The sequence below is a fragment of the Lipophrys pholis genome, assembly GCF_963383615.2.
Source record: "Lipophrys pholis genome assembly, chromosome: 8".
NCBI classification, from domain to species: Eukaryota; Metazoa; Chordata; class Actinopteri; order Blenniiformes; family Blenniidae; genus Lipophrys; species Lipophrys pholis.
The window spans coordinates 31,486,558-31,507,388 of NC_137630.1; the positions used below are offsets into that span (position 1 = coordinate 31,486,558).

At 45.4% G+C, this 20,831-nt stretch overlaps 1 protein-coding gene across 1 annotated transcript in view; it reads left to right on the forward strand.

Annotated features, from left to right (window-relative positions):
• Nucleotides 1–20,475, forward strand: part of dnmt3bb.1 (DNA (cytosine-5-)-methyltransferase 3 beta, duplicate b.1) — a 44,426-nt gene extending 23,951 nt beyond the window's left edge. The window contains exons 3-22 of the mRNA XM_080469377.1: nt 4,724–4,877; nt 5,930–6,015; nt 6,204–6,320; nt 7,924–8,067; nt 8,576–8,734; nt 8,813–8,920; nt 10,867–11,008; nt 11,093–11,215; nt 12,244–12,288; nt 12,806–12,885; nt 13,204–13,316; nt 13,813–13,996; nt 14,705–14,789; nt 16,406–16,551; nt 16,995–17,085; nt 17,740–17,888; nt 18,734–18,819; nt 18,906–18,975; nt 19,049–19,167; nt 20,283–20,475. Coding sequence (XP_080325503.1) covers nt 4,724–4,877; nt 5,930–6,015; nt 6,204–6,320; nt 7,924–8,067; nt 8,576–8,734; nt 8,813–8,920; nt 10,867–11,008; nt 11,093–11,215; nt 12,244–12,288; nt 12,806–12,885; nt 13,204–13,316; nt 13,813–13,996; nt 14,705–14,789; nt 16,406–16,551; nt 16,995–17,085; nt 17,740–17,888; nt 18,734–18,819; nt 18,906–18,975; nt 19,049–19,167; nt 20,283–20,424 — 2,343 coding nt within the window. The 3' untranslated portion in view covers nt 20,425–20,475. The remainder of the gene's footprint in view (nt 1–4,723; nt 4,878–5,929; nt 6,016–6,203; nt 6,321–7,923; nt 8,068–8,575; nt 8,735–8,812; nt 8,921–10,866; nt 11,009–11,092; nt 11,216–12,243; nt 12,289–12,805; nt 12,886–13,203; nt 13,317–13,812; nt 13,997–14,704; nt 14,790–16,405; nt 16,552–16,994; nt 17,086–17,739; nt 17,889–18,733; nt 18,820–18,905; nt 18,976–19,048; nt 19,168–20,282) is intronic.
• The last annotated feature ends 356 nt before the right edge of the window (nt 20,476–20,831 follow it).

Sequence of the window (20,831 nt, forward strand, 5' to 3'; positions counted from 1 at the left end):
GAAAATATTCCACTTTCTATCTGAGCGAGCAGCGAGACGCTGTACAGGAAGTGAAACTCAGTGAGAAAACCCCGGATGAGTGACGGAGTGAGAGGCGGACTTTAAAGCTTCAGGAGGAGGAGGAGGAAGAGGAGGAGGATGATGATGATGATGATGATGAAGGTGTACACGGCTACCTGAGTGACAGAGAGTCAATGACTGATGCCAACATGTCGCAGCGTTCAGCAGGACCTCCCCTCATGTTCTCCCTGTGCAGACTCCTCCTCCTCCTCCTCCTCCTCCTCCTCCTCCTCCTCCTCCTCCTCCTCCTCCTCCACTCAGACCAATCTACAATCCTCCCTGATGGAGGCCCGGCAGGCTGTTTGTGGTCCTCTGGATTAAAGACGTTTATTTACTCTGAGCTCCATCTAAACTTCACCTTCACTCAGTTCTCCTACCTGCTGATTATTTATCATCAACATCCCAAGAACATTAGAGCGACTCGTAAATGTAGAACAAACCTAGTAAATCCGTCATAACCACTGAAGCCAGACGAACGGAGGATAATCACCTGCACTTTCTGAAGAAGGAGAGATAATGGAGGTGAAGACAGACAGAGGGACCCTGAGGTCTTTCTGTCATTCTTTAGTGGTTCAGACGTGTTTTCCTTCAGCTGTTCGCTCAGAAGAGTTCATCACAGTTTCCTCAGAGGAAGAAGTAGAATCACCTCGAATCAGAGTAACTGAGTACTGAGGGAAAGTATTCTTGTGATGATGATTTTAGTTTTCATTTTGTGGTGGAGCTGAGCTGTCTGTCTAATAATCGAGTTCATCGGAAGTTAGTGGAGGAAGATGCTCTATAATCTGGATTATAGTGGAGGAAGATGCTCTATAATCTGGATGTTAAAGGAGAAAGATGCTCTATATAATCTGGATGTTCGGAGGAAATGCTCTATATAATCTGGATGTTAGAGGAGGAAGATGCTCTGTATAATCTGGTGTTGGAGGATGGAGATCCTCTATAATCTGGATGTTTGGGGGAAGACGCTCTATAACCTGGATGTTCTGTGGAAGATGCTCTATAATCTGGTGTTAAAGGAGGAAGATGCTCTATAATCTGGATGTTAAAGGAGAAAGGTGCTCTATATAATCTGGATGCTCGGAAGAAATGCTCTATATAATCTGGATGTTAGAGGAGGAAGATGCTCTGTATAATCTGATGTTGGAGGATGGAGATCCTCTATAATCTGGATGTTTGGGGGGAAGACGCTCTATAATCTGGATGTTAAAGGAGACAGATGCTCTATATAATCTGGATGTTCGGAGGAAATGCCCTATATAATCTGGATGTTAGAGGAGGAAGATGCTCTATATAATCTGATGTTGGAGGATGGAGATCCTCTATAATCTGGATGTTTGGGGGAAGACGCTCTATAATCTGGATGTTCGGTGGAAGATGCTCTATAATCTGGGTGTTAAAGGAGGAAGATGCGCTATATAATCTGATGTTGGAGGACGACGATGCTCTATAATCTGGATGTTAGCAGGGAAGATGATCTACGACCTAATCCTTCACCAACACCTTCCTGCTAACAGTCGTAGTATTACAGTAACTTGTCTGATGGGTTATCGGTGTAAAATAAAAACACGAATCTCTTCCCGCGGCGTTAGATTGACTCATTCGACTCTCAGAACGAAAAACAAACTGCAGCTTCACAAACGAAGCAAAATGAAGTCGAGCTTCAGTCTAAACAACGTCTGGAACTTCAGCTTAATCCGGCCGTTTTTATTCAGTCGTTTTACAATACAGATCATGAAATGTTCTGCATTGTCAATATGATATGTAGGATATGATATATTATCCTAATGTATTTGATGGGTCGTCCTCCGCTGCAGTTCACAGGGTTCAGTTGTTCCAGGGGAGCGTTTTTGTTCACCAACACGCGGCCCACCGGCGCCGCTTGTTTTACGACGTCTCACAATTGCAAACAGCCTCCGATTAGCGTCCGTCTGAAGCGCTGCTCGATCCGCCGGCGTTCCATCTGCGCCACAGCTGCTCTTCTCTCCCGCTTTCAGCGGCGGATCCGACAAATAATCCCATGTTTAAACTGCAGAGTGATCGGAGGACAAGCGCCAAGCTTTCCCCGCAAGGCTTATAAGACCTAAATAAACGGTGGAAGTTTTGAACGCGGGAAGTTAGCAGCCTCTGGGTACGTTTGTCTTAAATCCAGCTTTTATCCTGAATTAATCCCTTCAAGCTTCACCCCACTGACTTCTTCACATAGTTACTACGATATGATTCTGTACAAACATCGTCATATATTGTACATCTGGTATTACCGGGTATTGATATTAGATTAGGAGTACAGTCAAACCTCTGATGTGGTGACGCCCTAACATCCAAGGCCAGTGTCCCCTGGAGAACGCTTCCCCTCTTCGTATCTTCATACATACTTATTTCAAATCACATAACTGAACCAACATATATACATACATACACAAAGATGTATACTAAATAAATACTAAATAAACGTTAACATGGTGAGGGACTCACTACTGACACTGAGTGGAAAGAAGCGGTATGAGTATTATTATTATTATGATTATTATTATTATTATCCATCCATCCATCCATCCATCCATCCATCTCCTCCCTCTTCTCCGTTCCCGGGTGGTGGTGGTGTCAGTCTGAGCACCGTCACCCAGATCACATTGCACCATTAAGAACCTTCCTGCAGGTGGAGAGCCCACAGGAAGGTGGAGAGCCCACAGGAAGGTGGAGAGCCCACAGGAAGGTGGAGAGCCCACAGGAAGGTGGCGCCCGCCGTGGGACATGAACCCTCTACCTTGAGATTGAGAGTCTCACGCTCTACCTACTGAGCTCGTCTGGGACTTCTTCTTCTTCTTCTTCTTCTTCTTCTTCTTCTTCTTCTTCTTCTTCTTCTTCTTCTTCTTCTTCTTCTTCTTCTTCTTCTTCTTCTTCTTCTTCTTCTTCTTCTTCTTCTTCTTCTTCTTCTTCTTCTTCTTCTTCTTCTTCCTCCTCCTCCTCCTCCTCCTCCTCCTCCTCCTCCTCCTCCTCCTCCTCCTCCTCCTCCTCCTCCTCCTCCTCCTCTTCCTCCTCCTCCTCCTATTCTTCTTCTTATTCTTATTCTTATTCTTCTTCTTCTTCTTATATCCACTCGCTGACCCGTTCAGCGCCGCCTGTAGTTTCAATAGATGTTGTGGGTCCGGCGGCTCCATGAGAAACGAGGTAATAAAGGATCAGTGTGAAAGGTTCCTGTGGTCGTTCTGTAACGTGTTCCTGCTCAGCCACCTCACGTTGGAAGTGATTCCTCTCATCATTAGCACCTTTGTCCGATTCTTTTTTTTTTTTAGAGAATTTGCATCTTAGGTTCGTGTTTGTTCTGTCAGTCATTCTTTGTTTATCGCTGCTGGCAAGACGAAGCTTGAACAGAAGGCCCCGCTCCTCATGTCTACTCTGATCTGGAGATTTCAATTGTTCTGATCTGAACAAGTCCCGACCGCGACCTGCAGCGTTACTCTCATTGGGAGCAGTTTGCCGTGGCAGAGACGGTGTTCTAATAGCAGGCGTCGTAGACGTGCAGCCCAGAGGTTTATTTCATGACATTCAGACAAATCTTCCTTTTCTAGGGTTGGTTTAGTTGTTGGCCAGTTTCCATGGAAACAGCAGAAACACTGAGAATGATGTAGTTAGCATGTTGTCCACTAGTGGGTGCTGTGGTTAGTTTTAGTACTGAAAGCACACAGACATTAACGGTGGGAGAACACGGACATTCCAGTGGACAGACCACCAAGTTGGATTGTTGTTATGGTGACTGTCAAAATAAAAGTACCAAGTCCAGGAGAATATGGACTGGGAGTCATGACGCCACAAGAGGAAACGTTGTTCTGATTGTCTCTACTGAGCATGTGCAGAACTACTAGTTACCATGGTGACCAGGAGCAGCGTTTCCACCGTCTACACGGAGTCGGAGCGTTTTTGAAAAGTGTCATTTCCTGTGGCTTCGAGCACCGTTGCCGTGGAAACAGGTCACGGAAACACAACAAATCGACTAATTGTTAAATGGCTTGTTAGGTAGTCAAGTATTAGTTTGTGGACGACTTGTGGACCAGTTTTGGATTCGTTTTACAAAATGAAAATGTTCACATGACTTGTAAACCATCAATTCTGAATATTTTTCTCTCAACTGTCAAATACTTTTAGAATAATTGTAGACTTGTGGATTTATTCCAGAAAAGTTTCAGATAAAGAGTTTCGGTAAAGTTGTAGATTGTTTAAAATATTTTTGGACTAGTTTTAGGCCGGTTGGACGCTCTTGGATTACTGTAAAGTTAGTTTGACATTTTGAGTAGTTTTGGTTGTCGACTTGTCTTCATCGTTGATAAACTCGTTTGGTTTTGTTCTTGAGACGAGTTTTGGAAACGTGGATGCGTTTTGGATTTGGACAAGTATTGACTCTCTACTTTTAATTTTTAAATTTGTTTGATAAAAACTGAACAGTCCTCATTAAAATCATCATTCACATAAACAGATTGAAACTTCTGCGTATTTAAATTCCTGTTCATGGTTTTCCTGCTTGTTTTGCTCCTCCATTCCCTCACAATACCTCACATCCCCAAATATTTTGAATACCGTCACTCTTCCAAAGATTACGTCCAGGACACGAACCTCGCCTTCGTGCAGCGACCGTCCCAACGCTGCGCTTTGTCCCTGTTGCGTTCAGGCGCCGGTGAACGGAGACACGCCTCCGGCCGACGGCCTCTCGCAGAACCACAGCGGCGGCGTGGAGCTGACCAGTGACAGCGGCCCTCTGACGGCAGCCGAGCCGCCCTCGCCCTTCAGCCCCAAACAGAACGGAGACGCCGCGTCGCCCCAGGGTGAGGACCAACAGACGGAGATCTCGTTGAAGAATTAGAATTATTGAATTTGAATTTGTTTGGGCAGAATTCTGAAATTATCAACCTGAAAGTGTGTCGGTTGAAGCAGAAGCTTGTTTTCACCTAAAACATCAGAAAAAACCCAAACAAGGCTCTTTAGTTTTCAGTTTTATATATACAGTGTATACATGCACATCAAACATTTATACATTAGTACACACATATACACACATATATACACATGTACATAATATGAATATACTATTTAAATTTCATCAATTACATTTTAAATAAAATATAGTTTGGCAATATTTAAATTAATAATATTCTCTATCACAATATATACCTTTTATCATGTTTATTAAGTATTAGGATATTTTTTACCATTAAATATATATTATATATTATTACTGTCAAATAGTTTCTCTTCTACTTACTAATGATTTATGATTTAAAAAGCTTTTTAAACGGGTTCATGTTGGTTTTATTTCCTCACTTCCATAATTGAACTCCTGCTTTTGTTCTACTCGTCCTTTTTCACTGTCGTTCTAGTATTCAGCATCTTGGAATGTAGTTTTGTTCCCCTTCTTCTCTAACAATCTTTTCTACAACCTGTTAGAAGTGGGACGGTTTTGAGTTGGATGAGCCGTGGGAGTTTCAGTTCTGGTGTGTTCCTCTGGATCCTGTTACGTTTCAGCCCGACGGCTCTTTGTTTACATTATGAACGAACGCTTGCATGTTAGTTCTGCATGTATTCAGAATTAGAGTTACTGGAAGGAAAATAGTGGAAATGCAGTGAATATATGTATCTTGAGTTATGAGAATGTTGAAGTGCGTCCTTCAGTCAGTGTCTTCTTCTTTTAATAACACGGTACCCATATGGTAACTTTGCTTTGTGGTATTTTAAATGAACAGTCAGGGTTTGTCTCTGCTTCCCTTCCACTTATCTAAACTTAAGTTACGGCTTCGTTTGGCTTCAGCTTATCTTGAGTCGCTTCACACCTAACCTGGGAGACTCTCTGATCGGTTGAACTGGTTGTTTCCCTCCGCAGACGGTAACCAGGGTTCAGGAGGAAACAGGAAGAGGAGGAAGGAAAAGTGTGAGGAGCAGGAAAGTACCTGGAACTCCTTCAGCCAGGTTCGACCGCCGTCCAGGGGCGTTAACGATTCCTCATACCCAGAGTGAAAGAGAGGACCATTCAGTGTGTGTGTGTGTGTGTGTGTGTGTGTGTGTGTGTGTGTGTGTGTGTGTGTGTGTGTGTGTGTGTGTGTGTGTGTGTGTGTGTGTGTGTGTGTGTGTGTGTGTGTGTGTGTGTGTGTGTGCAGGAGAAGCTGAGTCTGAGGGAGAGACCCAGACCCAGAACCATCTTCCAGGCCGGTCTGACAGCCGGACACAGTAAACCTCGCAGAGCGAACAGGAAACAGGAGCCCTGCCTCTTACTGGTACACACACACACACACACACACACACACACACACACACACACACACACACACACACACACACACACACACACGTTACTATTTTACTAAATACTTTAGCTCCTCATTAGTCTTCTACTAAGTCCGGGCCGCTCCTCCGCTCTCCGTGTCTGCACGCTCAGCTGCCCCGCCCCCTTCTCAACTCTCAGCCAATCACAGACCAGCTCGCTCTAACGGTGCGTTCAGGTGACACAAAAGAAAAGGAACTAACAAACTTCCTCACAAAACCAAATCATCGCATCAAGAACACAACTGCAGAGATGTTACACTATTTTTGTAATTCACCTGAGTAAAAAGATATACTGGCAGGAAGCCCCGCCCCTTTTTTCTGAATTTTTAAGCAAAACCTGTTTTCTTTTTTATGTTGAGACGGTGGGGGGGTGTTGTCGACAGCTGCTGAGAGTAACTAAAAAGTTGGTTACTTTTAAAAACAAGTAATCAGGAAGTTATCAGGAGTAACTAGTAATCAGTAATCAGATTACTTTTACAAGGTAACTGTCGGCACTGATCCTCCCGACAAAAAAAAATAGATTTATGATGTCACTGGTTCGTGTTCAGTTTCGAGCGGATTAGTTTTGGATTACCTTCAGATGGTCAAGAAATCGATTAATCGAAACAATAAAAGAAAACAGCCGTTTGTTTTCTTCGTCTCGCCTCCAAACAGGCGGAACGACGGCGTCACTCGGTTTCAGTGACGCATCTGGTCAATAATCTAGAATCTTTGTCTCTGTGGGAAAGAAACTGGGAGAAAAAGAAGCCGATTGCAAAGCTGAATGAGCGCGGTCCAGCCCGGACGGCAAACTTATAAATCCTAACCACCAGACCCAGTTCTACCAGCTGGGGGTTTCTATTATTTATTGATTTATTTTTTGTTCTGGGTGTGTGTGGTTATATATTCGGTTGTTTGTTTGTTTTTGGGTTTTTTTTTTAACAGAGACTATTTTATTGTTTGTTGTTGTGATATTTATTAAAGTACTTTTTTGGGGGGTTTAATTTACTTGAATTATTTAAAAGTTCTTGACATTCCAATTACAATGGTTAAAAAAAAAAAAGAAGAGAAACAGGAGTTTATTGCATTTAAAAGATCATCATTACATTTGTGGTTAATTTGGTCTCAAAAGTTTTGGACAGTAATATTGTTTATCGGTAATAATTTGTTGGACAATATCGGACTAGTTTGGACTAGTTTCAGACTAATTTTAGTTCAGCCTAGTTTTCTGTACAGACGACCTTTGGATGGGTCTCAGGCTTCACACTATGAGTTAGTTTCAGAATAATTTTAAATTAACTTCAGACTAGTGTTGGTTTAACTCTTGACTAGTTGCGGTTGGTTGGTTTTACAGTAGTTTGAACCGGCTTCAGATTAGTTTCTTGTTACTTTTGGACGAGACTGAGTGAGTTTCATGGCGGTTCAGACGAGTCCGGTCACAGTTTACGATCCACTTCAGACTAGTCTGGTTTGTTTAGAGAGTAGTTAGGTCTGGTTGTGGACTAGACTTGGAGCTCTTTGGGGGTTGAACCGGCAGAATTCTTCCAGGTGACTGTTGCTCCTCTCTGCCCTCAGTGTGCCTTCGCCCCCCGGGGGGCCGTGGCGGCGTCCGGCGGCGTCCCGGAGGTTCCTCGTCTGGAGCTGATGGAGCAGGACTCCAAAGACTCGGCACAGAGCACCGGCACCACGTCCAGCGCCGAGACCCAGTCGGAGTACAACGTGAGAGAGACGGCGAGCGGGATTGAAAACATTACACTGAGCTTTCCTCTTCCTCCTCCTCCTCCTCCTCCTCCCCCTCCTGCTCCTCCTCCCCCTCCTGTATCAGTGCAGGTGGCCTCACACTCACAAACAAACAGACTCTGGTTGTGTTTGCTCGGCATCAATAGTTGTATTCAGTTCACGGTGTCCATCACCCTGCACAGCAGTGTGTGTGTGTGTGTGTGTGTGTGTGTGTGTGTGTGTGTGTGTGTGTGTGTGTGTTCCTACCTGGGAAACGGGAGGTTGTTGAGTTTATAATCACACGCTGAAGAAAAACCAGGAAGACACGGAGGAGGAAATGGAGCTCATTGAATCTAAATGTGACAGATGTGATTTATCTTCTGGGAAATAATTTTTAATAATTTAATAATTTTACTGCAAAGTGTAGCGTTTAAAAAACACCAGAAGTGATTTCCTCCTCCTCCTCCTCCTCCTCCTCCTCCTCTCTTTCTTTTTGGACCTGATGTAGGACAACAAAGGTTTTGGGATCGGCGAGCTGGTCTGGGGGAAGATCAAAGGTTTCTCCTGGTGGCCCGGCATCGTGGTGACGTGGCGAGCAACCGGCAAGCGGCAGGCCAACCACGGCATGAGGTGGCTGCAGTGGTTCGGAGACGGCAAGTTCTCCGAGGTGAGGAGAGGATTCTCTCTCTCTCTCTCTCTCTCTCTCTCGCTCTCTTTTCCCTGACTTCCTCCTTTTCTTCTGCAGGTTTCAGCCGACAAGCTGGACTCCATCACCGCCTTCCCCAAGTTCTTCAGCCAGGCGTCGTACACCAAGCTGGCGTCGTACCGCAGGGCCATCTTCCAGGCTCTGGAGGTGCTGCTTTTCCCTCTCTGCTTACACAAAGTTTGTTCGGATTACAATTTGCTCTAGGCCCCGCCCACACCACAACGCCATTTTGTGTAACCGACGCAGCGTTTCAGGAGCCTGAAAACCTTTTGGGGGGGAAAATGGGTTCCAGAGCGGAGGAATTTGAAAACATTGTCCTCGATGGACAAAACGCGCAATAGCTGAAAACGATGCCATGGCCCCGCCTCTCGACCTATAACCCCGCCTCCCTCTCTGTGACATCACTTAACAACAACATGGCGGACGACCTGCTCCAGGTGGCGCTGCAGAAGCTGCTGATGCTCGTCGCTTTAATAAGGCCACATGGTGGATTGGTGGCTTCTTCTGAGTATTTCTGTGGATGAGTTACAGCGCCCCCTATAGTCCTGGCATATGTACCACATCATTTAGAATAATTTTATGGGGCCGTTCACACGACAACAAGTGAAAACACAAAAAGCGTTTTGATGCAATCGATGTTTTGTGTTTTCACTCGTTGCCGTGTGAACGGAGCCTTACTAACAGGAAGTGAAGCGCACATTGACACACACTATTGATTTTGGCCGATCGATTTGCTGAGTCCTCCAGCCAGTCGCTCCGTCGTAAAGACAAGCAAATGGCTCTTTGAAGTGAACTGAACCTAAAGTTCACACTGTGTGTGTGTGTGTGTGTGTGTGTGTGTGTGTGTGTGTGTGTGTGTGTGTGTGTGTGTGTGTGTGTGTGTGTGTGTGTGTGTGTGTGTGTGTGTGTGTGTGTGTGTGTGTGTCACTTGGTAGGTGTTCGCCCTGCAGGCCTGTTTTGATTTACCCTCCACCTTATTCCTCGTCGTCGGCCTCGTTCTTCAGCTCCCTCCGACAGGCCCCGCCCTCACCTGTCACTCAGGTGTCCGGTGATAATAACCTGAAGCCTCGCCTGCTCTCCACCGCGCTGTGCATTTAACCTAAATCAGACATGAAAACGAGTGACGCTTCTTTTTGCTGTGGTTTACCTGCTCTGGTCGTCACAAACGCCGTCAGGATGAGGAACGTTCCTGTTTGGCCAGAACGGTGGAAATGAGGCCATAATGAGCGAAGCACCGATACCTGCATCAGGTGTCAGCTCCGATACTGCACGGAGCACTCGTACTCGGAAAGGGTCCCAGATAAAACCCGGCGAGTTTAAACGTGACGTCATCCGTCCGCAGGGAGACGAGAGGACGAGCGACGTCGGCGGTTTGGAGATCCTTTAATTTTAATGAAAACGACAAACGTAAGACAGACTGTAAATTATGTTCTGACAAAATATCAGGAGGAGGATGGTAGTTTGTACAACATCAGCAGAGTTAGCCTGATGTTGATCTTTAGTTTAACGCTGCCGAGCCGTGCTACATACTAATACTACATGCTAATACTACATGCTACAGAGTTTCAGGCTCACACACCAGCGATGCTACATGCTACATGCTAAGCATGATTAAAGTGACTGATGCTCTCATTCCCAGCAGCTCGGTCCCTCGGTCCACAGTCTCCAGTAGCATAGCGCAGAGCGGAAAGAGACGCTACGCTCTGCGCTATGCTACCAGAGACTGTGAGGCTGGTGGAGGTGACGTAGCATCGACACAGACTGCCTACGCAGACTGTCGATGTAGCGTCGACGCAGAGGCTGTGAGAAGGTAGTTCACCGCAACGCACTGCCTTGGCATATTGTTTACATATAGAGTAAGAATTTGGTTTAATGGTATTTAATAAGTACTTCTATTGGTACTCGGTATCAGCAAGTAGCTACTCGTCCTTTAAAAATAAAAACTGTTGTCGGTGCGTCTCTAATAAAAACATCCCATAATTTCCCGAAGTCTTCTCGGGATGTGAACTCCTCTCCTCTTTTGTCCCTGAACCTGTTTGAATGACGACTATCCATCCATCTTTACCGCCTTCCTTCTCACCGCTCTGCCTCAGATGGCCAGCTCCCGGGCGGAGAAGACGTTTGCCCCCGGCGAGTCGGACCAACCGGAGGACCAGGTCAAACCCATGCTGGACTGGGCCAACGGCGGCTTCCAGCCCAAAGGAGAGGAGGGACTCAAACCCACACACAACCCCGGTGAGTGATCCAGGCATCAGGGCCACCGCCGCTCACCTCCAACCACCAGGAGGAAGGTGTGACCCGTTTGACCTCCTCCTGCAGACAGTAACCCCCTGGACCACCGGGTCCTCGACGTCTCACTGCCAGAGTACTTTCCCAGCCCCAAGAAGCCCAAAACCGGCGCCTGCAAGAACAAGGCGGGCCCGGAAGAGTCCTACAGCAGAGGTAGGAGGAGTCTGTCCCCTTATTTCCTTTGCCAACGAAAGTTGGGCGAGAAGGTTTAGTTTTCTTTTCGTGTATTTATTTATTTCTTGGTTTGTATGTATGTATTTTACCACTTTCTGGCAAAAACTTTTAACCCGGATTGCATAAAATCTTCAGGGATGATTTGTTATCATCAAGGACCAATCGATTAGAATTTGGGACGTTAACGACTCAACGTTTCCGAATAAATCCCCCAAATAACTGTGAAAAAATGTCCCATACAAAGCGGATGAGAGAGGATCCTCATGGAGAAGATCTAAAGAGATCAGCGTCTGTTGCCACGGAGACGCTCCCTGCTCAGTGTTTGACGCAGTGATGTTGCTACCTGACAAGCTAGTTAGCATCGATATGAGCTAACTGCTATCATGCTAGCGATGCTGACTCGGTTCCACAAACAAATGTGGCGTTGGTGAAGGCTTGCGCTCTACCGAGTGTAGCTCTAGCTAATTAAAAGTTTAAAGTTTGAAAATGTTTAACTTTGCGTTACAAACTTTTTGAAAACTGCCAGAATCCGTTTCCATACAAAACCGAACTTTTCTGAATTTCTGGTCCCGGTCAGCATGTTGGTAGTAACCAGTAGTTCTGCACATGCTCAGTAGCTGGACAGTCCTGTGCATGTTTACAATAAAGTTTACAATCCTGTAAACGTGAAACTTCCCAAGCAAAAATGGAAAGCGGTGCGTTTTCACTGGAAATGTCGTCGTGGAAACAGGAGTCTGAATCACTCTGACTCGATCCTTCACATTTTCAGGGATTTTCCAACTTGGTTAAACATTCGTATTTCTGAGTCTCGGGTCCACATACAGTCCAATCTAACTAACCTGAACTTGTTCGGACCAGTAAACTGACCCTGAAACCCCGACGAAACTTTTCCTTTGTTTCAGGCCAAAACATCTGAGTACGGTTTGTTTTGTCTTGTTCTTTTCCTCTCATGGTTTTTAAATGTTTTTATGTTTGATGTGTAACTTTGTTCCTCTTTTTCTTCTCAGAACAAATGGTGAATGAAGTTCTGATAAATAAAAGAAGTATAGAAGGTAAAGTCTCATTTCTGAGTAACATCTGTGATTTTGTCACTGTACAGGATATAAATCCTGTGTTTTTCTTTTTTTTAATAGTCCACTTCACTTTATGTCCAATGATGTGTTTAGTATCTAGTATTTAAGATTTAGGTAATGCCACTTGTGCCCACTGGGTGGCAGTGGTGAGTTGTTATTTCTCCACACGGGTGTCACAATCTGCTGCCGTTTCTTTTCAAAGCATGAAGAGAAATACAGTGACTCACTGCATCACCTGGTGGTACAAAGTGGTATTACAACACTTATCTGACTGGCTCGCTGGTTACACCTCCAGCTCGTCTTCAACACAAGAACTGAATATAAATGCGCCTTGAAATATGTGAATGACATTTCCACCAATGTATTTCTGATCCGTGTGTGTGTGTGTGTGTGTGTGTGTGTGTGTGTGTGTGTGTGTGTGTGTGTGTGTGTGTGTGTGTGTGTGTGTGTGTGTGTGTGTGTGTGTGTGTGTGTGTGTGTGTGTGTGTGCGCTCAGAGTTCTGCCTCTCCTGTGGAAAGATGAGAGCAGCAACCTTCCACCCGCTGTTTGAAGGAGGCTTGTGCCAAACCTGCAAGGTAAAAGAAATGGGCCCTCGTTAACTCCGTCCTCGCCAGAGTCCTGAAATGTTTCCACACTCCAGTGATAATTAAAGCGAGTAGACGCATGAGGCTCTTCAGTGTTTATTAAAGTTTATTTCTGGAGTCACTTTTCACCCCTGAGCTGGTCTCTTTACCTTCTAGGTGGTTTTAAACCTTTCAGAATTCCTTTTTTGATTTATAATGTTTAATTGAAGTGGGCGCCATCGCACCAAAAGCACTAACTGTGTGTGTGTGTGTGTGTGTGTGTGTGTGTGTGTGTGTGTGTGTGTGTGTGTGTGTGTGTGTGTGTGTTAGGACATTTACCTGGAGATGTCCTACATGTACGATGACGATGGTTATCAGTCCTACTGCACTGTCTGCTGTGGAGGTCGAGAGGTTCTGCTTTGTGGCAATGCCAACTGCTGCAGGTCACACACACACACACACACACACACACACACACACACACACACACACACACACACACACACACACATTGCATTTCTCCATCATTTTCTCTCAAATTTACTACCGAGGATAAAAGATATATATGCATACTAATATATCATGCGCACCCTTATTCATACATATCCAGACACTCAAATCCTCCCCGACTCTCACGTACATATATGCACCCCTGCACTTTCATATATCCATACATACATACATACATACTCTCACACAAACATATACACATGTGAAATTGTGCATACATGTCGATTTTTACATGATTAATTCACCATTATCACGTCTCTAGACATATTATGCAGATCTGTTTGTAAATGGAACTATGAATCAAAGCAAAATAAAATTTATTCATATTTGTGTACAAGAATGAAAATATGTCCAACATAGTGTGCCAAATGTTTGACCCAATACCAAAATTCTTTATTTAAGTGTTCTGAACCTTTAACCCCCTCCCAGGTGTTTCTGTGTGGACTGCCTGGACATCCTGGTGGACCCGGGGGCGTCGGACAACGCCCGGTACCTGGACCCGTGGCGCTGCTACATGTGCCAGCCTCTGCTACAGTACGGCGTCCTGAAGCGGCGCCACGACTGGAGCCTGAAGCTGCAGGAGTTCTTCGCCAACGACAACGGACAGGAGTTTGTGAGTGTCCAGCGTGGGGTCACGGGATCACCAACGTCTAAAGGCCGACACAGAAAACTTAAGTCACGCGGAGCCAAAAGCCACGTTGTAAACCAGAGGGGGGGGGGGGGGGGGGGGGGGGGGGGGTCAACCGTCAGGCCCAATCCGCCAAACCACCAAGAAAATGCTTACAATTTCAAAGAAAACTAATATATTCACAAATTCCTTCAGAGTTTTGGACTCGTGACGCTGATATGAAGCAACCCAGTTCCTCTCAAACTAGCCTCAAAGCCCTGCTGTCAGGGGGGGGGGTCTGGAAAAACTCCCACAATGCAACAGTTAGAGAAGTTTTCTGGATATTTCACTTGCGTCATTAAAATTGGCTTGATGTTGAGATTGGAGTCATTTTTGGAACCATTTGCTCAAAACAGTCACCGCTAAATAATCTTTATTGCAGACGCAGGTCATTATGTAACATACAATTTAAAAAATAGATAATAAAAAACAGATCACACAAAACTGTATATATAATTGTAAAACATTTAAGTTGAACCTTTTTTTAATTAATGCAACTATCACACAAATATCATACAAAACTGCAAATTTAAAAAGTTTACACAGACTGTTGCACCAGTGCCGTCTCAGTTTAGAGGTAAATCTAGATCTTTTTCCAATGAGCTTCTTCAGAGAAATGAACTGAGCGTTTGTTCTTCACTGCTTCTCCTCCAGGAGAAACCAAAGATTTACCCAGCAGTCCCTGCAGAGCAGAGACGACCAATCAGAGTCCTCTCCTTGTTTGACGGCATCGCCACAGGTGAGGGTGAGGTTACCTACAGCCTGACTGCACAGCTTTAGTTTGTTTCAAGTTTTTAAAGGAACATTGATGCAGCAGGTGACGACAAAAAGGTTCTGGAGCTCCTGGATTTATATTGACGGGCCACTTTGTTCTCAAAGCTCCAAGTATTTTGTCCAGGCTGGTGTCGGTGTGTGAGTGAGTGATGAAGCAGTGAAAAATAGATAGAATTCTATTAAAGGTTCAGAAACGCACATCTGTGATTCAAACCGTTTGACAGAACAGTTGTGTTACTGGTTCTGTGTTGTTACCTGGTTCTGTGTTGTTACCTGGTTCTGTGTTGTTACCTGGTTCTGTGTTGTGTTACCTGGTTCTGTGTTGTATTACTGGTTCTGTGTTGCATTACTGGTTCTGTGTTGTTACCTGGTTCTGTGTTGTTACCTGGTTCTGTGTTGTTACCTGGTTCTGTGTTGTGTTACCTGGTTCTGTGATGTGTTACTGGTTCTGTGTTGTTACCTGGTTCTGTGTTGTGTTACCTGGTTCTGTGTTGTATTACTGGTTCTGTGTTGTTACCTGGTTCTGTGTTGTTACCTGGTTCTGTGTTGTGTTACCTGGTTCTGTGATGTGTTACTGGTTCTGTGTTGTTACCTGGTTCTGTGTTGTGTTACCTGGTTCTGTGTTGTATTACTGGTTCTGTGTTGCATTACTGGTTCTGTGTTGTTACCTGGTTCTGTGATGTGTTACCTGGTTCTGTGTTGTATTACTGGTTCTGTGTTGTTACCTGGTTCTGTGTTGTGTTACCTGGTTCTGTGTTGTATTACTGGTTCTGTGTTGTTACCTGGATCTGTGATGTGTTACTGGTTCTGTGTTGTGTTACCTGGTTCTGTGTTGTATTACTGGTTCTGTGTTGTATTACTGGTTCTGTGTTGTTACCTAGTTCTGTGATGTGATACTGGTTCTGTGTTGTTACCTGGTTCTGTGTTGTGTTACTGGTTCTGTGTTGTGTTACCTGGTTCGGTGTTGTGTTACCTGGTTCTGTGTTGTGTTACCTGGTTCTGTGTTGTTCCCAGGTTCTGTGTTGTTACCTGGTTCTGTGTTGTGTTACCTGGTTCTGTGTTGTATTACTGGTTCTGTGTTGTATTACTGGTTCTGTGTTGTTACCTGGATCTGTGATGTGTTACTGGCTCTGTGTTGTGTTACTGGTTCTGTGTTGTGTTACCTGGTTCTGTGTTGTATTACTGGTTCTGTGTTGCATTACTGGTTCTGTGTTGTTACCTGGTTCTGTGATGTGTTACTGGTTCTGTGTTGTGTTACCTGGTTCTGTGTTGTATTACTGGTTCTGTGTTGTTACCTGGATCTGTGATGTGTTACTGGTTCTGTGTTGTGTTACCTGGTTCTGTGTTGTATTACTGGTTCTGTGTTGTATTACTGGTTCTGTGTTGTTACCTAGTTCTGTGATGTGATACTGGTTCTGTGTTGTTACCTGGTTCTGTGTTGTGTTACTGGTTCTGTGTTGTGTTACCTGGTTCGGTGTTGTGTTACCTGGTTCTGTGTTGTTCCCAGGTTCTGTGTTGTTCCCAGGTTCTGTGTTGTTACCTGGTTCTGTGTTGTGTTACCTGGTTCTGTGTTGTTCCCAGGTTACCTGGTTCTGCGAGATCTGGGCTTTAAGGTGGACCAGTACATTGCGTCAGAGGTGTGTGAGGATTCCATCTCGGTGGGCGTGGTCAGACATGAAGGAAAGATCCAGTACGTCCATGATGTCAGGAACATCTCCAGGAAAAACGTGAGAACTTCACTCGCCTACTTTTAGATGTAACTGATTACTTTTCGAAAATGAGTATCTCACTTTTCAAACAGGAGTGCAACTGTAGTTCCTCTGTACACAGATTATAGAGCATCTTCCTCCTCTAAAATCCAGATTATAAAGCATCTTCCTCTAACATAAAGATTATAGAGCATCTTCCTCCTCTAAAATCCAGATTATAAAGCATCTTCCTCTAACATAAAGATTATAGAGCATCTTCCTCACTAAGATCCAGATTATAGAGCATCTTCCTCACTGAGATCGTAGCTTAAAAATGTGCTGAACGTGCTTCTGTTCATTGCATTAAGTTGTGAGTAAAGAAAACTCTACGACGTGTTTAAACTCGGACGTGGTAGCTTGAGTGGGAGCAGCAGCTGTTGCTCCCTCCCTCTAACACCAGGCGGCGCTGTTGTCTGGTTCAGATTCAGGAGTGGGGGCCGTTTGACCTGGTGATCGGTGGGAGTCCCTGCAACGACCTGTCCATCGTCAACCCGGCCAGAAAGGGTCTTTACGGTGAGAGACGAAGCCCAGATACACAACGTGTGTCAGTGAAGGAAGGATGAAGCAGTGAGGAGTGGAGATCCACTTCTTCTGAAGATGATAAACATACTTCCTTTTGTTTCCATCTCAGTCCCACAGACCAGTGAAATGTGTATTTAGATGGTTTTTTGTCCCACATTCCTCCTCAGAACAGCACTTTGTACCGGTTTGTACTCTGACCTCGTGCGAGCTGCAGCTCATTGTGGAGGACCGAGGCCTTCGTTGACACGTCTGTTCGGATTGTCTCTACTGAGCATGTGCAGAACTACTAGTTACTACCAACATGGTCACCGGGACCAGGAGCAGCTGTTTCCATGGAGACGGAGTCGGGAGTGTTTTCAGAAAGCTGCGTTTTCTGTTGTCGCGTAACAAACTCAGAGAGATTCTAGTCTGACAATCGGAGGTGATAAATGTTTAGTGAAGGTTTGGTTTAATATTTCATCACCTTGGCAGCTGCTTCCAGAAGAAGAGAGGTTATTTCACTGGACAGACTCTTCTGAGTTCTTTAATTTCATCAATGCAGCTTCAAACAGTTTCGTCCACAAGTCAAACTTTATGAGGCTCACCTTCATTCTGCAGCTCCAGGTTTTGGTTCCACTTTATTTTGTTGGTCATTTGTTTCTCCAGAAGGAACAGGGAGGCTGTTCTTCGAGTTCTACCGCCTGCTGAGCGAGGCCAAGCCCAAAGAGGGAGAGGACCGGCCGTTCTTCTGGATGTTTGAGAACGTGGTGGCCATGGGCGTCAACGACAAGAGAGACATCTCGCGGTTCCTGGAGGTGAGTTTTGGAAGATGACCCATCACCCAAATCACCCAATCACCAGTGAGGATCGCCTTTTGTACAGTCGCCATGGGGAATATCTCCTGTCCAATCAACACTTGGATAATGTCCCCTGTCCACTCAACCTTAGCGTTGGGACGCGTTCACGTTCTCCTGTTTGGTCCTTACCAGAGTCTCTTCAGGGAAAAAACCGTTTCGTTTGGGCGACGAGAACATTACCACGAACTCTGAACCGGAGCTCACAAGATCTCTGGTCCACTTGAAAACCTCGGTCACATTTCGCCCACAAACGATCTTTCTAGGAGGCGGGGTGAGAGGATGTGATATAGTGCGCAATGCATTCTGGGTAGTGAACAAACAAAGCTAACCGCGTGAATCAGAGGAACTCGCATAAAAAGAAAAAGTTGGAAAATATCTCGTGGGCAGACGTGGAGTAGAGAGGAAGACTCTCATTGATATCTGGTCTCAAGACTCTCTTAGTTGTTTGTGGCTACCCATTAGCCACGAGCTAACTAGCCTAGCCACCACAGGCTAAAGCGGCGGCGCTTCCTCTTCCGGTCCGGACCAATCAATGAGCTGTGTTTCTTCTTGGCTTCCTCCCTGGTTAGTGTTTGTTTCAGGCCACAGCGCCCCCCAACCAGCAGCTGGTGTAACTGCAGGATGTCTTTCAGACGGTTTGATCTGGTCTCTAAAGTGAATGTGAACGCCACCGAACCAAATGAAGGGGTGAACATTCTCCCTCCCAAGTGAACGGAGTGCGGGACTATCCAATGTGAAGGGCTTCTCATTTTCCTCCCGTGTTGTGCCTCAGTAGTGTTGACGGCTTGTGGCTCTGGTTGCAGTGTAACCCCGTGATGATCGACGCCATCGAGGTCTCTGCTGCTCACCGAGCGCGATACTTCTGGGGAAACCTGCCGGGCATGAACAGGCAAGAAAAGCTCTCCACATTCAGAAACACACTGTGTCACTCAGCCGCCGCTCCCGCTAACGACCCGGATGACCTCTGTGCTTCAGGCCGCTGTGCGCCTCGGGGATGGACAAGCTGAAGCTGCAGGACTGTCTGGAGCACGGCAGAGTGGCCAAGGTCAGCGGCGCCCCAGGTCAAACCAGATGTTTGTCTCACGTGTGCAGCGATGACTGATTTCATTGTGTCACAGTTTGGGAAGGTGCGCACCATTACCACCCGGTCCAACTCCATCAAGCAGGGCAAAGACCAGCACTTCCCCGTGCTGATGAACGGGAAGGAGGACATCCTGTGGTGCACTGAGCTGGAGAGGTGAGGAGGAGGAGCGCACACCGGCCTGCACAGGATGGGATTATAGAGCATCTTCCTCCTCTAACACCAGATTATAGAGCATCGTCCTCTAACATCCAGATTATAGAGCATCGTCCTCCTAACATCAGATTATAGAGCATCTTCCTCCTTTAACATCAGATTATAGAGCATCTTCCTCCTCTAACATCAGATTATAGAGCATCTTCCCCCTCTAACATCCAGATTATAGAGCATTTTCCTCCTCTAACATCCAGATTATAGAGCATCGTCCTCCTCTAACATCAGATTATAGAGCATCTTCCTCCTCTAACATCAGATTATAAAGGATTTTCCTCCTCTAACATCCAGATTGTAGAGCATCTTCCTCCTCTAACATCAGATTATAGAGCATCTTCCCCCTCTAACATCCAGATTATAGAGCATTTTCCTCCTCTAACATCCAGATTATAGAGCATCGTCCTCCTCTAACATCAGATTATAGAGCATCTTCCTCCTCTAACATCAGATTATAAAGGATTTTCCTCCTCTAACATCCAGATTGTAGAGCATCTTCCTCCTCTAACATCAGATTATAGAGCATCTTCCTCCTCTAACATCATATTATAGAGCATCGTCCTCTAACATCAGATTATAAAGCATTTTCCTCCTCTAACATCCAGATTATAGAGCATCGTCCTCCTCTAACATCAGATTATAAAGCATTTTCCTCCTCTAACATCCAGATTATAGAGCATCTTCCTCCTCTAACATCAGATTATAGAGCATCGTCCTCCTCTAACATCAGATTATAGCGCATCTTCCTCCTCTAACATCAGATTATAGAGCATCTCCCTCCTCTAACATGAGATTATAGAGCATCTTCCTCCACTGATCTAACTTCAGCTGAATTCACCTCAACAATACAATAATAAAGTTACTTGTTTAAACAGTAATAAAGTTAATTCACCAGTTGCAGCAAATAAAAAAGTAACTAGTTACTTAGAGAAGTAACTAAAGTAGTCTTACCGTTTGTACTTAAGTACAGGAACACGGCAGTAAACTCTTCACATCATGAAGAACGGGAGCCCTTCGTCTTCTTCACTTTGCCTTTGCGTTTCCTGTTTGTGTGTCACCAGGATCTTCGGCTTCCCGGTTCACTACACCGACGTGTCCAACATGGGCCGCGGGGCGCGGCAGAAGCTGCTGGGCCGGTCCTGGAGCGTCCCCGTCATCAGGCACCTCTTCGCTCCGCTCAAGGACTACTACGCCTGTGAGTAGCGGCGAGGCGAAGCGGAGACGCCCGAGCTTCTCGTCAACAGCTGGAAGGTCTCGGCCGACAGGATGTGAGAACATTCAGGCTAAAGCGGCTGCTCACGTAATGGGGGAGGGGCGGGGGGGGTGTGTTTTAATAGTCATCTACGATTTTAAAAGAGTCGCACACAAGCTGTTTGAAGGTGCTGTAGAAAAGAGAAAAAAAATAGAAGTAAAATCTCAGTAGCTTCATTTTTTTATTATTACATTTGGACCTGATAGAGTCGCAGAATAACGTGTGAGTTCGTGATTGGCCTTAGTGTCGTCGCCTTCGTCTCATTCAGAACTTCTTCCGAAAAGATTTATTTTATTTCTTCCTTACACAGTGAGGGTTGGTTTTCCCTCGGTATCGCCTCGCAGGCTCACCTTGGTCA